The 12,679-nt window shown below is 42.9% G+C and overlaps 1 protein-coding gene across 2 annotated transcripts in view; it reads left to right on the top strand.

Moving 5' to 3' along the window:
* Positions 1-12,679, top strand: part of Arl15 (ADP ribosylation factor like GTPase 15) — a 365,109-nt gene that overhangs the window by 136,844 nt on the left and 215,586 nt on the right. The window contains exon 3 of one of the 2 annotated variants that reach the window (XM_051172410.1): positions 2,808-2,867. In XM_051172410.1, the coding sequence (XP_051028367.1) occupies positions 2,808-2,867 (60 nt within the window). Of the gene's footprint in view, positions 1-2,807; positions 2,913-12,679 lie in introns of both variants that reach the window. The other variant, XM_051172409.1, reaches the window with a different exon arrangement.

Genomic DNA, 12,679 nt, shown 5'->3' with positions numbered 1-12,679 from the left:
GTGTGGACCCACCTGCTCACTGGCGCATGCAGGAACCACAGCAGCGAATGGCTCTAGCGACAAGACCTGAGTTCAAGTATTCCACGTAGCACTTGGCTTTGCTTTCTTCTTGGGACCCTGCACCCATGGTGCCATTGCGGGTGCCACAACAGGTGAATTAGCCAATGGATAAGAACCCTTAGCAACATTGGGATCTGCAGAGATATGGTTTTAAAAAAGAAGAAAGAAGAAGAGCAGGAGGAGGAGGAGGAGAAAGAAAAGAAAAGACTTCTGGTAAAATCAAACAGCTAGTAATTGATGGAGCCAAGATTAGAGCCCAGACTTTTTACTCTGTAGTCCGTATTTTTCTTTCTTAAATCCTTGGAGAGAAGCTTTTGATGTTTGTCTTAAAAAAGAAAAACAACTCTAGTAAATATTAACCCTTCACCTCATGCAAGCCACTACCATATAGTGTGGTTCATAGAGTGGCTTTTCTTTTCTTGGTTAAGCTTGTATGCACTGAATATGTTATTTTACGCCCCCCCCCCAGTCTTTGCAAATACTTAGAATAACCAAAATGGAGAGACATTGTTTCTCTCCTATGAAACGTTAATTTTCTTTCTTTCTTCCTTCCTTTCTTTCTTTCTTTCTCTCTCTCTCTCTCTCTCTCTTTCTTTCTTTCTTTCATGATCTAGTCTTTTGTTTTCTGAGCAACAGTCACCATAGCTCAACTATAAGAATGGTGGAGAGACCACAAATATATTGGCAGTATAAACCTAGCTACACATGTTCAACCATGGGGAGAAAGCATGAGTATTTTGCAGAAACATTCATATGCCTGTAAATAAGATTCCTTGGTTACTTTAGTAACTCAAATGGTTGAAGTTTTTGTAGCAATTTATCATGGAGGATCTGCAAAGAGTTGAAGACGTTGACAGTCGCGTTACCTGCCTGTTGGGTTAATGCACTTCTAAAGTTGTATTTTGCATATGGCTGTGGCCATTTCTGGAAGGCTATTGCTTCTCCTTTGAGTCCCTGCCTGCTGCTAGCTTCTAAGAATCAAAGCCAATTAAACATCAGTACTGTGCTCCATAACTTTCTTCTTCAAAGTTGGGACCTGGCTTGCTCCCCTGGGAAATCCATTCCTGAGAGTCGCTGTGAATATAACCACTAAGAGCCTGTTTAGCATCTGCAGAGGCCTTTTGTTTCCAGGATTTCACAATCACTGCTGTTTAATCCGTAGAATATCCATGTGGGGTAGGTAGATATATTCAAGCATCCAGATCTCCTGTAGGGGAATTTTGATGCCTGTAGGAGTATTGTGATTGGCACTGACTATCCCTGATTTCCCAGAGGCCAGACACCTGGAGAGGCTTTGCTTCAGGCCTGGGTATGCACCAGCATTTCAGCACAGGCCCCCCCCCCCCTCCCTCCCTCCCTCTCTCTCCCTTTCTGTCTGTCTATCTGTCTCTCTCCCCCACTTCTCCCCCACTTTTTTGAAGATCCAGTAACTTTCTGCGCCATTAACCTGTAATAGACCCAGTATGCAGTAGATACTATCATTCCTGACAAATGAGAAAGCTAAGACTAGTTAGTGGCTGCCCATAGTGAAAGAGCTGAGGTCTGCTCTAGGTCTGCCTGACTCCAAAGTCAGTTCTTCAGCGATTACCAAATGCTACCTTAAAAGTGGAGTGCGTTGTATAGCTTATCTCCATGTTGGGAGAACGTGGATACAAGGCATGCAAAGATAGGCATCATTTTTGTAAGGCAAAGCAGTGCCTTGTAACTACCCTCCTCACAGAGTGCCTATTAGAGCTTTTCACGGTTCCTGCCACTGATCATAACATTCCAGGTGGAAAGTATTTGTATGTTTTTCTTCTTTACTGAAAATTTTGTTGAAAAAAAAAATGACTTTCATTGTAGTTGCACATGTTAAAACTGTACCCTGAACTGTTGAAAAATTAGCCTTAAACAATTAGTGGGGGTTTTATTTTTTATTTTTATTTTTTTTAGTGGGGGTTTTAATAAAAAAAAAAAAATAAGTACATGGCGAAGGTAATCAGCTGAAACAAAAGAATCTATTGCCAACTTCCGGGTCCCCAATCCTCGCGTTGTTGGTCCGTCTTCCGGGTCCTCAGTCCTCGCGTTGCTGGTCCAGTTCCTTGTGACTCTTTCAGAACTTTCCAGTGTTTGCCCTCTTATCTGTGCACGCATGGATTCCTACAGATTTATTGCCTTCACTGTAACTAGTTAAGCCTAAGTGTATTGTTAATATCAGTGTTTATGACATTCTTTGTCAAATTATTTCTGTGCAAATGATTATTTATAATTTTATTTTTAAAGAAAAATACAGGTGTATATTATTAACTGTGTCCTTAAATGAAGTGCTCATGAATGCAAGAAAGTTCAAATATAAGATGGTTTCCATTTAGTGCTTTAGTCATTAGTGCCTGGGCTTTAATATGAGGAAAAAGGTGTCATATATTAAGAATTCGATCCATAGGCCCCAGTAGATTCAATATTTTCTTTGAAACTTCTGGTTTTCCAGCTGTCTCTCTTTTGATTGATTTAAAAAAATTGAATAACCATTATGTGCTAAAGAGTTGGGTAATGTGATATTTTGAAGTATTATATTTGCTTATAATATCCAGAGCAGTAGAATATAAAATACAGCTATTTTATCCTGGAAATGATGTTTCTGGTATAAATATGAGCTCTAGAGAGCAAGCTGTAGTTTTCCTTAAACACAGGGTCTGACCATCTCAACTGTCTGAATGTATAACTTGAGTTGCTAATTGTTGTTTTGTTTTGTTTTTTTTTAATTCTAGGCTTTAGTATAAAGGCGGTGCCATTCCAGAATGCCATCTTGAATGTAAAAGAACTTGGAGGTATAACTTTTACAATCCTTTCTACATCTGCCCTTGACTTTACAAGTATGTTCATGTATTACATGTAATTAAAATGTGATAATTCATTCTAGGTGATTGATTTTTTTACTTTTATCTTCCTACACTTTGCAGCAATGCTTCCTTTGCTTTACATATATGTTAGCAGTGATTTTAGAGCTGTAAGTAATATAACTTGGCTTTCTTTAGTGTGAACCAAAGGACTACACTAATGGCAGCTGTGTCATTGTGCTTCCTTGTTAATTATTCTAAAAGAAAGCCCACGAAAAGAATCTTAAAAAAGGAGAGTTGAGAAATAAGCTATGTAGGGCAGAGAATTGTATTTAAGTGTGAATTTATACTACAGGTCTGATTGTATTCCGTCTCTTTAGAATCTATTTGTTCTGATAATAAATCTTTGCGACTGGGCTCTTTGATGGTCAGGCACATTTATTGGATAGGCTGTACCCCAAGCATACATCAGTCAGTCTTTCTTTACACTCTCTGTCTGGCTTTTTTTTTTCTTTCTTTCTTTTTTTGATTGTGTTTTATGTCAGTCAGGGTCTTAACCCATGCAAATAGATTAACAAAGCAATCGGTCAATTCAGTGAACCCACTAAATTCTCTTACGTTATGGCCCAAGAAAACGCTGAGTGCCAGAGTTCAGTATAATATCAGTGAAAGTTCTCTTCTGTCTTCCTAATCACTGTGTGATGGTGACCTTACCCCTTCTTTTGTTGCTGTTTTTTCCTTCTCCGTCAAGGTCACTTCTAATTGTGACTTATTTTTAGTGCTTTGAAATGGAAACACTCAGCTTTATGCCGTCTTATTAATGCTCGATGCCTTCTTACATTGTTCAATGAAGTGTTGGCCGACCTTTCCAGGTGTCCATCAGTGTGACAGCTAACAGCGACTTTTACAGCATTGATACTGAAAAGCGTCTGTGATTGAGCAGTTACAGTTTTTTCTTAAGGTGGTGTTACCATCTGACAACAGAATCTTCGGGACACCGTTGCAGGCAAGCAGTAATGCCCATGTTTGAAGACTGCTTTCTAACAGGTTGACTATTTTAATACTGCTTTGCTTTCTGCTAGCTGGTCTCCCAGTGACAATAATTTCTGTAGACATTTTGGAGTCAGAGAGCCTAATATAAAAATCTATAGGCCCTAAGTATATAGTTTGAAAGTCTCTTGGCTTTAATTATTAGGCTAGATTAAAACAAACAAACAAACAAACAAACAAACTTTTCTTCATCAGGTATAACATCAAACTTGTGAGTTGGCAAGATGTTTTGAGTGATAATAAGTAGTGAGTGTTTCTGAAATGTTAAGAAAAGTGAATGCTTCAACTTAGCGTTGTCTGTATAGCATTGAAATTGAGTGCAACGAACCATGAAGTTGATAGACCAAGAACGTATCACATGGACATATGTCTTTTCTCACGGTGGTTTGTTTTCACTGCAAACAAAACTGCTCTGACTAGTGATAAGATGGAAATTACAGTGGCGAGGAGGCCAGAGGGTTTGGTGGTCATGTAATTCATTACTTACTACCGTTAGGAGGTGAAACAGCATAGATGGTACAAGCCAGAGCGAGCCTTGGGGATGGGAGCATTAGGCTAGTTCCAGACTAAGGATATGGCGTTTGTGTATGCATTTGTGTGGAAGAGCAGGTTTCTGGCCCGGCCACAGATTATGTTTCATCCCTCAACTTTAACAACTTTCCATTTGAGTAACTGTCTCGGTGCAATTTGTGTACTCTTATTTTACAGCCTGAGAGACAAGCAGTCCAGGGAGTTCATTTTTGATGTGTCACCCACTTGCTTATTTATTGAAAACTTGGGCCCAGAAGCAGCCTGTGAAATGCTGGGCTTAGCCCATTTAAGGATCACACAGCTTTCCTGGGATCTGATGTCTGTCTAAGTGCTGAGGAACTCATCTCAAAGCTCGGGGCTAGGCTTTTAGGGAGAGGTACAGCTTAGTGAGATCAGGTTGCCTGGGAACTACTTGATCAAGTACTCTAGGCTCAGGAGGAAGGCGCTGAGGATGGCTGTGGAGGGCAGGTGGCCTGCATTTGCCCATGCTAGGTTCTCAGAGCTGGGGACATTGGCGTTCGATCAGTTTGCCAGAGTCAAGGAAGAAACGGCAAGAAGGAGACCGATGGTAAAGGGAGGCAGCCAGTGAGAGCTCAGGAAGCAGCGAGGGGTTGGGAGGAAAGCACAAGCAGCTGGCTTCATCCTGGGGTTTACTCAGGAGGATGGCATGCCCTGGTTCTCCCCACCACTGCCTGCCCTTGCAGGAAGTTCCAAGACTGTCCATCTCTTCCTTTTCCAACCTTAAGTTAAATGCCTTACTATTTAAAATTAAAATGAGACAAATAACGATGATTAGTGCTTATGTTTAAAGAAAAGTCACCTCAGGTCATCTTAGTAACGAGCTGTGTTTGTACACAGAACGGATCCGTGCTTTGTGTATATCCCATGTATGTGAAATATATATATATATATATATATATTCATATATGTGTATACATACATACATATATATGTGTATTGGGATACATAATGCTATGTTATTTTTCATTTCTGTTCTGTGATTCTTGTTCATATCAGTCCCTTTTTATGCGATATTATTCCCCTGGCTTACACAATCATTCCATCACTAGGGCTGAGAATAAGTCTAAGTAAAACACGTCTCCTATAGGTTTGGAGAGAGAGGTAATCCTGAACACACCTGTAGGGAAGTAAGGAAAATCTGGATAATGATGACCTGAAGGGGGCACAAAACAGCTGCCACGGCTGCAGAGAAGCAATGGCGTAAGATGGCAGCACAGCCTGGCTTGGGTTTCCAAGCATTCACAATAGCTTGCTTACCTGACACTCCCACCAGGCTGCCCTAGTCATGCCTATGGTTTTATTAGCATATATTAATTGTATATGATAATGGATTTCATTTTGGCATTTGTACACATCTGTGAAAAACTCTTTTGGTCATATTTACCCTATTATCCTCTTGTCCCCTTCCCGTTTCTGTTGATTCTCTCTCTTCCCAACCAGCAAACCCCCTTCCATCCCCACCCCCCTTTTTTTAATGACCCATGAGTGTAGTCTGCTTCCATGAGCTTGGGTAAGACTAAGGAGACTTTTGGCGTCTTACCAGTAGCTGCATCACTGAAGAAAAGGGCTCCTAGCTTCCACAGTAGCTGTGCATGGCCAGTAGCTCCTCAGGGAGGTCTAGGGCCGTGTGAGCCCATCTCCAGTGCACGAGTGGGTATTGACCAGATCAGTCGTGCGCAGGAAGCCACAGTGTGGTGCATTCATAAATGCAAGCATCATTGATGCCCAGAAACACAATGCTCAACAGCACGCAGACTATTTTGGTGCGTGCATTCATTTCACCTCCTCCCGTGTGAGCTCCGGATGGGACGGTAGACATGTCCCATTTAGTACCAAGTGTCCAATAGTCAGTTATTCTCAGTGCCTTGACCAGTTCTGCGTCTCTGTAGCAAGTGCCTCCCAGTGCTCTGCCCAAAGCCGACAGAATCTCAGTAGCACTAATCTTTGGCCATAAGCTTACGTGTTTAGACGAGCAAAGCAGGCCCATTTAGCAGAACAGCAGTAGGGCGGTTATGCCTATCTCTATGGGGAATCACGACTTGAGGCGTGATTTCATGGAGGACAGACACTGTTACCACCTCACAGGTGATAAGACACAGGCTGGATTTAGCTAAGGCCCTGTGAGAAGGAGATGGCGAGTTAGTGGGCTCACGTATGTTTATGCTGTCTATCGCCTTCTACCTTTGTCAGGCTGGTAAAAGTCTATCTGTGTTGACATTCCTTTTTAGTGTGCTATTCCTAGGTTAATCTTGACAAACACGAAGACCTGCCTGTACCCCCAGCTTCAATAAAACAGTGTCTCATTAGTGTGGCTGCCCTCGCCATCCATTTCTCTTCCCCACTCCCCACCCCACCCCCACCCATCACTCTCCTGTGCTGACATCTTCCAGGTAAGTCCTGTTCTGTCTCCTTATGCTATCCCGGCTTCCTCTTTTTCATTTGCTTCACTGCTGCCTTCCGCATACCTCTGATATCCAACCTAGCCGGAGCCTTCCCACAAACCTTGCCGTTTTACTATTCCGTCATTCGGCGAGTATTCCCAGAGCACGTGTTTTTCTCTAGGCTCCTTTCTAGGGGGTTTCTGATGACTGTAGTTGTCAACACAGCACTGTGGGGTCCAGATGGTCGACAGGAGGAGGGTCCCCGTGGCCTCCTTACGAAGAAGCAAGTATTGGTTCCTGCAGGATGGGAGGGAATGGCTGGCTTCGTGGTTTCCTGGCCCTACCTAGCCGAAGCAAGTGTCCGCCCTGACCCCGGGAGGGGTGTTTGCTATTTTCATGGAGCTGACATTACTGCTGTGTTTTCACTGGAATTAGTATAAGGCTCCTCTTTTAGTATGTCTTCACTGAGCTCCCTGTGTCTGCCTGGCGCAGTCTCGCTTACACTCCAGTCTGGCTCCGACCTCACAGCCCTCCTGCCTGCTTTTCGGGTGCTGGGGCATACAGCTCTGTGCCCCTTCTCTCTTTGCTTTTCTTGAAGTGTCACAAGATAGCTAAGGCCTGGAGGGACAGGTGGGCTTTTCTCTCAATGAACTTTTCTTCTTTAGGGACTAGTTTTCAGACTCAGTCACTACGCTTGACTCTGGGCCTCTCTGTGTTTCTGAGTGTTTTCTTATCTGAATATGGGGTAACAGTAGTTTCTATGTCAAGTCATCTTGCGAGGGCTGAATTAAGTGATGCTGGCCTGGCCTGTAGCTAATGGTATACAAGGTTTGTGTTCATTACAATTATATTCTCATTACTCTCCCGACCACACTGCACGCACACATGCACACACGTATGCACGCACGCACGCAAACAAATTAAAACAAACAAAAACTGAATTTTCTTTCTTTTTTTAAGCATTTTTTTATTAATTCATTCATATTACATCTCATTTGTTATCCCATCCCTTGTATCCTCCCATTCCTCCCTCCCTCCCATTTTCCCCTTACTCCCCTCCCCTATGACTGTGACTGGGGGACCTCCTCCTCCTGTATATGCTCATAGGGTATCAAGTCTCTTCTTGGTAGCCTGCTATCCTTCCCCTGAGTGCCACCAGGCCTCCCCATCAAGGGGACGCGGTTAAATATGGGGCACCAGAGTTCGTGTGAAAGACAATCCCCACTCTCCACTCAACTGTGGAGAATGTCCTGACCATTGGCTAGATCTGGGAAGGGGTTTGATGCGTATTGTCCTTGGTTAGTGCCATAGTTTGAGCAGAACCCCTAGGAAAAATTCAATTTTCAATGACACTTTCTCCTCATGGTTTCTTAAATTAACAAATTTCAGACTTAACGTCTCATTTCCTTTCTCATCCTGCCCTTCCCCCTCCATCTTATTCCCCCCACCCACCCACCCCGCCCTCAACAATATACTCCTTTCTCCTGTTATGTTTCCTGTTGTGGCACTAAAGGGCCACTAGGAAGGGAACACGTTCAGTTCTTTGTTTCAGCAGCTACCATGACTTGGCACTCCATGTGAGCTAATATTCAACTTTTTTTTTTCTTTCCTCCTTACCACCTTAACTTATATTTCCTGGTTTCACCTGAAAACCCTCTTGTCTATCTTTGGCTCCCTTGTTTTCTATCTGGCTCGTGTAATCCCAGCACATGACCAAGGTGAGGGAAGCACACCGCGCTTAGCTGAGCTATGAGCATTGTCTACACAGCGGTGACGCCACAGCTCTGATAGGTTTTTTATTTTAGAAATTTGCAGTTCTTAAATCTGTGGACTTTATGCATTCATGGATGATCTTTTCCCAGTTTGGAATCCTTGTATATGAACTGATAGCATACAGAGATGAAAAATTGGGTTTTTCCTTATGTTGTTGTTGTTTATTTATTTTTTATTGCTAAAGATCAGACACAATAATATTATTCTCTAACTGAATTCTGGAACCACGAATGATTTTGCCAGAAGACTTGGTTCCCTCCCCCTCTAATAGTCTAATGAGTTACATCTGAATTTTCTCTTTATCCACCCCAGGCCACCATCCCACCCAGCACCCTCTTGTATCACACGTGACATTCAGAAAGGCAAAGCAAAGCTGCCAAGAAACAGTTAGCAGACTCTGGTACTGCAGTATTCATGGATGCTAGTTGTCAACCAAATGGAGAAAAACCACTCGAGGGGTTTATTTTGGTCTCCACCTTGTAAAGAAAAGAAGGCAGCGAGCAGCCATGGAAAGGGAAAGCTATGCGCACTCGTCGGCCCACTCAGCTTGCACACTTTTGACTTCAGGGTTTCTCAGGATTGTCAGCTCAGCCGTTTTTTTTAGGGCTGCATCTTTGAGCAGCCAGCTGTTATAGGAAACAGATGTTGACTGTGTCCTGGTTCCTTGTTTGCCTGTGGGGAGCTGCTTCCTCACAGAGAAAGGTGCTGCTGGCTGTCTCCTGGTGCTGTTTATCTGTCCAGCTCATTTGCATTGGTTAATTTCTCCAGAAACTGTCCAGGATAAACTTCTTGACAAGCAACCCAAGGGACATAGCTGTCTGTTTCTTGTAATTTCTGCCTTTCGTGTCTAGGTCATTTGATGCCCTCTGCCTAACCCTCGCCACTAAAGCTTTCTGGATTCCCTTTGTTGCTAAAAGTTACTTTAGAGGGAAATATAGCTCTTTCATTTTTTTTACCTGCACACTCTCCTCCCTTTGTTTATCATGAATTACTTCTGTGGCCCCGCTGCCGCGTTTTTATGGAGGAAAAAGGCTCAAGGCTGCTCACAGATACAGTAACTCCTAATTCTTAGGGTTGAGATGGTGGGGGAGGGCGTAAGGACAGGAAAGGCCAAGGAGCTGGTTTTGTGCTAGAGAAAGAAAGAGTATGGTAAGATAGATATGGAGAGGTTGCTGTGGCCTCAGAGGCATGTGAGTTCCCTAGGACACCTTACTGGTGTCAGAGCAACATGCCATTTGAAGAAAGTTCTAGACCTCTGCAGAGATGGGTGTGGGCAAGGGGGACAAAGAACTGTGTCCAAGGCAAAAGAAGGGGACAGCACAGAAGGAGGCCTAGATAAGACTGTGTTCGCACAATACTGTAGAGCCATCTAGAACCATCCAATTAAGGGGATGTAAAGGCAGCTATACCTCAGAAAACACACATGTTCTATATCTGTTACAGAACTGTGGGGAAGAAATGTCACTCGGCAAGGAGTGCTCTCCCAGGACGCCCTGCCACTTTGTTTCTAAGCCTCTTGCTGTGTTTTGATATCTGTAAAACGCAAGCTTTAATACATCACCCCCCCCCCCAACTTTATTTCCCAAGGGATTGGGCTGGAAGAGAAAAATTAAATTGCCTAAAGCTCCCTGGGAAAGATGCTTTTAAGAACGGACAGTGGTATTTTCCCTAATTCTCCTTTTTTTAATAGTCATGGACGGACCTCTTGTAATATGTAGTGTTAATGAGTGAATCTTCCTGATAGGGCGTTGTCTCCTTATCTAAGAAATGACCAGGCCTTTCTTGACTAGGAGTAGCCACTGGCTCCCCGGGCCATGTCCTCTATCACTTAAGCTTAGGCTATGTTGGGGGAAATGGTGTTGGTGGAAAGCCAGCTCACTTGGATGGAAGTTAAAAGGCCACAGCTATCTGAATTGGTTGAACAGGATCCCAGGGTGGTGGTGTTCAAGCGTTTTTTACACTTGCTAAGGGAAAGCTGAGCCAAACAGTCAGCAGAGCCAAACAAATGAATCTCAAGGTCCAGAAGTCTGTTACTGGCTCATGGAGACCTGACCTTAATTCTCGTTTTTCTCCTGGAGGAGTGCCCTAGGAAATTTAAAAAAAAAAAAAAAAAAAAAAAAATCTATCTTTTTGGTTATGGCCCAGTGTAGTCTGAACAGTCCATTTCTAAGACTGTATACATAAAGATTATTCTAGAAACTCGTTTCCTGGCCTTTTGAACCCCTGGCAACAAGGATCTCGTGTGCTTCTGAAGGTTGTACTGTTTCCTACTTTGGGAGGATTGGGTCATTCCACACTTGCGGCTCTACCAACCGTAGTCTCAGAACATTGGTCTTACATTCCCAGCTTAGATTCTTGTCCCTCACAAGGGACTAGGGATTACCGTTCCCCCCGTGGCTTCCCATAATGACAACCAGTTTTCATTGTGTGTTCGGTTTCTGTGTGATGTTGCAGCAACAGCAATGCAAGTCAGGAGACCAGTATTTCCCTCCAGCAAAACAAGCCGTGGGACCTTGGGCAAGGCCCTTAGGAGATGATGCTGAGAGCTCTTCTCCTGCTGGCGTATGATCTAACTCACACATCTGACCTCGGAGCACACAGTGTGCACTTTCCCCTGGCTGTTGTGAATCTTAGAGGCCACTTGAGGTACCGCAGAGGGTCATACAGCCTTGGACGCTTTCTTTCCCACCCGTATTTATCTCAGTTGCTTATCTTCCCCTTAGTTATGGTAGATATGTAAGTAAGTTTGTATTTTTTGTTTGTTTGTTTGTTGTATGAGCAGGAGAAACAGACACGCGCACTCGCACTTTATATGTTATATCCTATAACTGGAATGAGTACAGGAAACACTCTATGTTAAGATGGAACAAAGGAGACTTCACAGAGGAAAAGAATGCAGACAAAAACATATGAGACAAAAGTCATGGGGGCAACAATGGGCTCAGTGTATGGACGGGATAAGCTAGGAGACGTAGAAAGCACTAATAACACATCCTAACTGTTTCAGGAGTCTCAGGGCAGGTGCTTGTTAAATTATTCCTCAAAATACTAGAGTAATGACAGGCCCTTTAGAAGGAAAAGGCTGGCTTGATAGTATTTAATTCATGCTAAGTACCTGGCCGCAAGAACATGGTTTCTGGTGTGCAGATTCATCTTTGTATTGTGGACACATCCATATGATGATCCTTCAGTTTGGTTTGCTGTGTGTTTTCATGGGAGAGAGGCATTGGCCACATAATTATGTAAGCACTTAGACTTGGATAGATTCTTACAGTTGTGGTGGCATCTTCACCAGTTGGTGAAGAAGTGTGCTTTTAATGTTATATCTCTCACCAAAGTAAACTGAGGTTCTGACATATCCAATGTGGAATAAAACAGATGGGGGCGTTGTTGTTGGCATCATATATGTGCTGGTTTTTAATTTGCTGAGGTCTGGAGTATTGTAAAAAGACTATTGAAGATGCACAATCATTTAAATCCCGAAGTTACCAATATTCTGGTCATTCTTCTGAGAGGTAATGGTGTGAGGACTTTTGTTATACAAGGTTAGTTATGAATTTTAATACAAGCATATAAAGTGATTACACTTAAGTAACTTAGAAAACTAAAGACTGAAAGTCTGAGTCCTTTTTTAATTTTTTTAAAGGTCTCTATTTTCCCTTCCTGTTCTAAACCCATGGAATTGTGTGTGTGTGTGTATGTGTGTGTGTGTAAACTATCGAACAATGGCAAATTAAATCTATAACCAAGATAGATTTAAATGTACAACAAAGAAAGGAACAGAAGACAAAGCCTGAGACACAGACAGTGGAAACATGCAATAGAAATGGAATTCATCAGGATTATTAATCAGAGGGCTCATTGGGTTATTAATTGGAACTCCACATTTGGAGCTGTGCCTTTATTTTCCTTTTCCCCTTGCACTAAATAGTGGATAGCAGCTGTGTTTACCCACAAACTAAATCTTTGAATGTGGGTGCTAGACCCAGAGAGGTAGACCAGTGTCTCAGTATATACTGGCTGCCAGGTGGGTTAGAAAGCCCACAC

Source organism: Acomys russatus, chromosome 30, assembly GCF_903995435.1.
Source record: "Acomys russatus chromosome 30, mAcoRus1.1, whole genome shotgun sequence".
Taxonomy (NCBI): Eukaryota; Metazoa; Chordata; class Mammalia; order Rodentia; family Muridae; genus Acomys; species Acomys russatus.
Note: the sequence above shows the minus strand (reverse complement) of the source record. Positions and strands in the feature narration are given on the sequence as shown.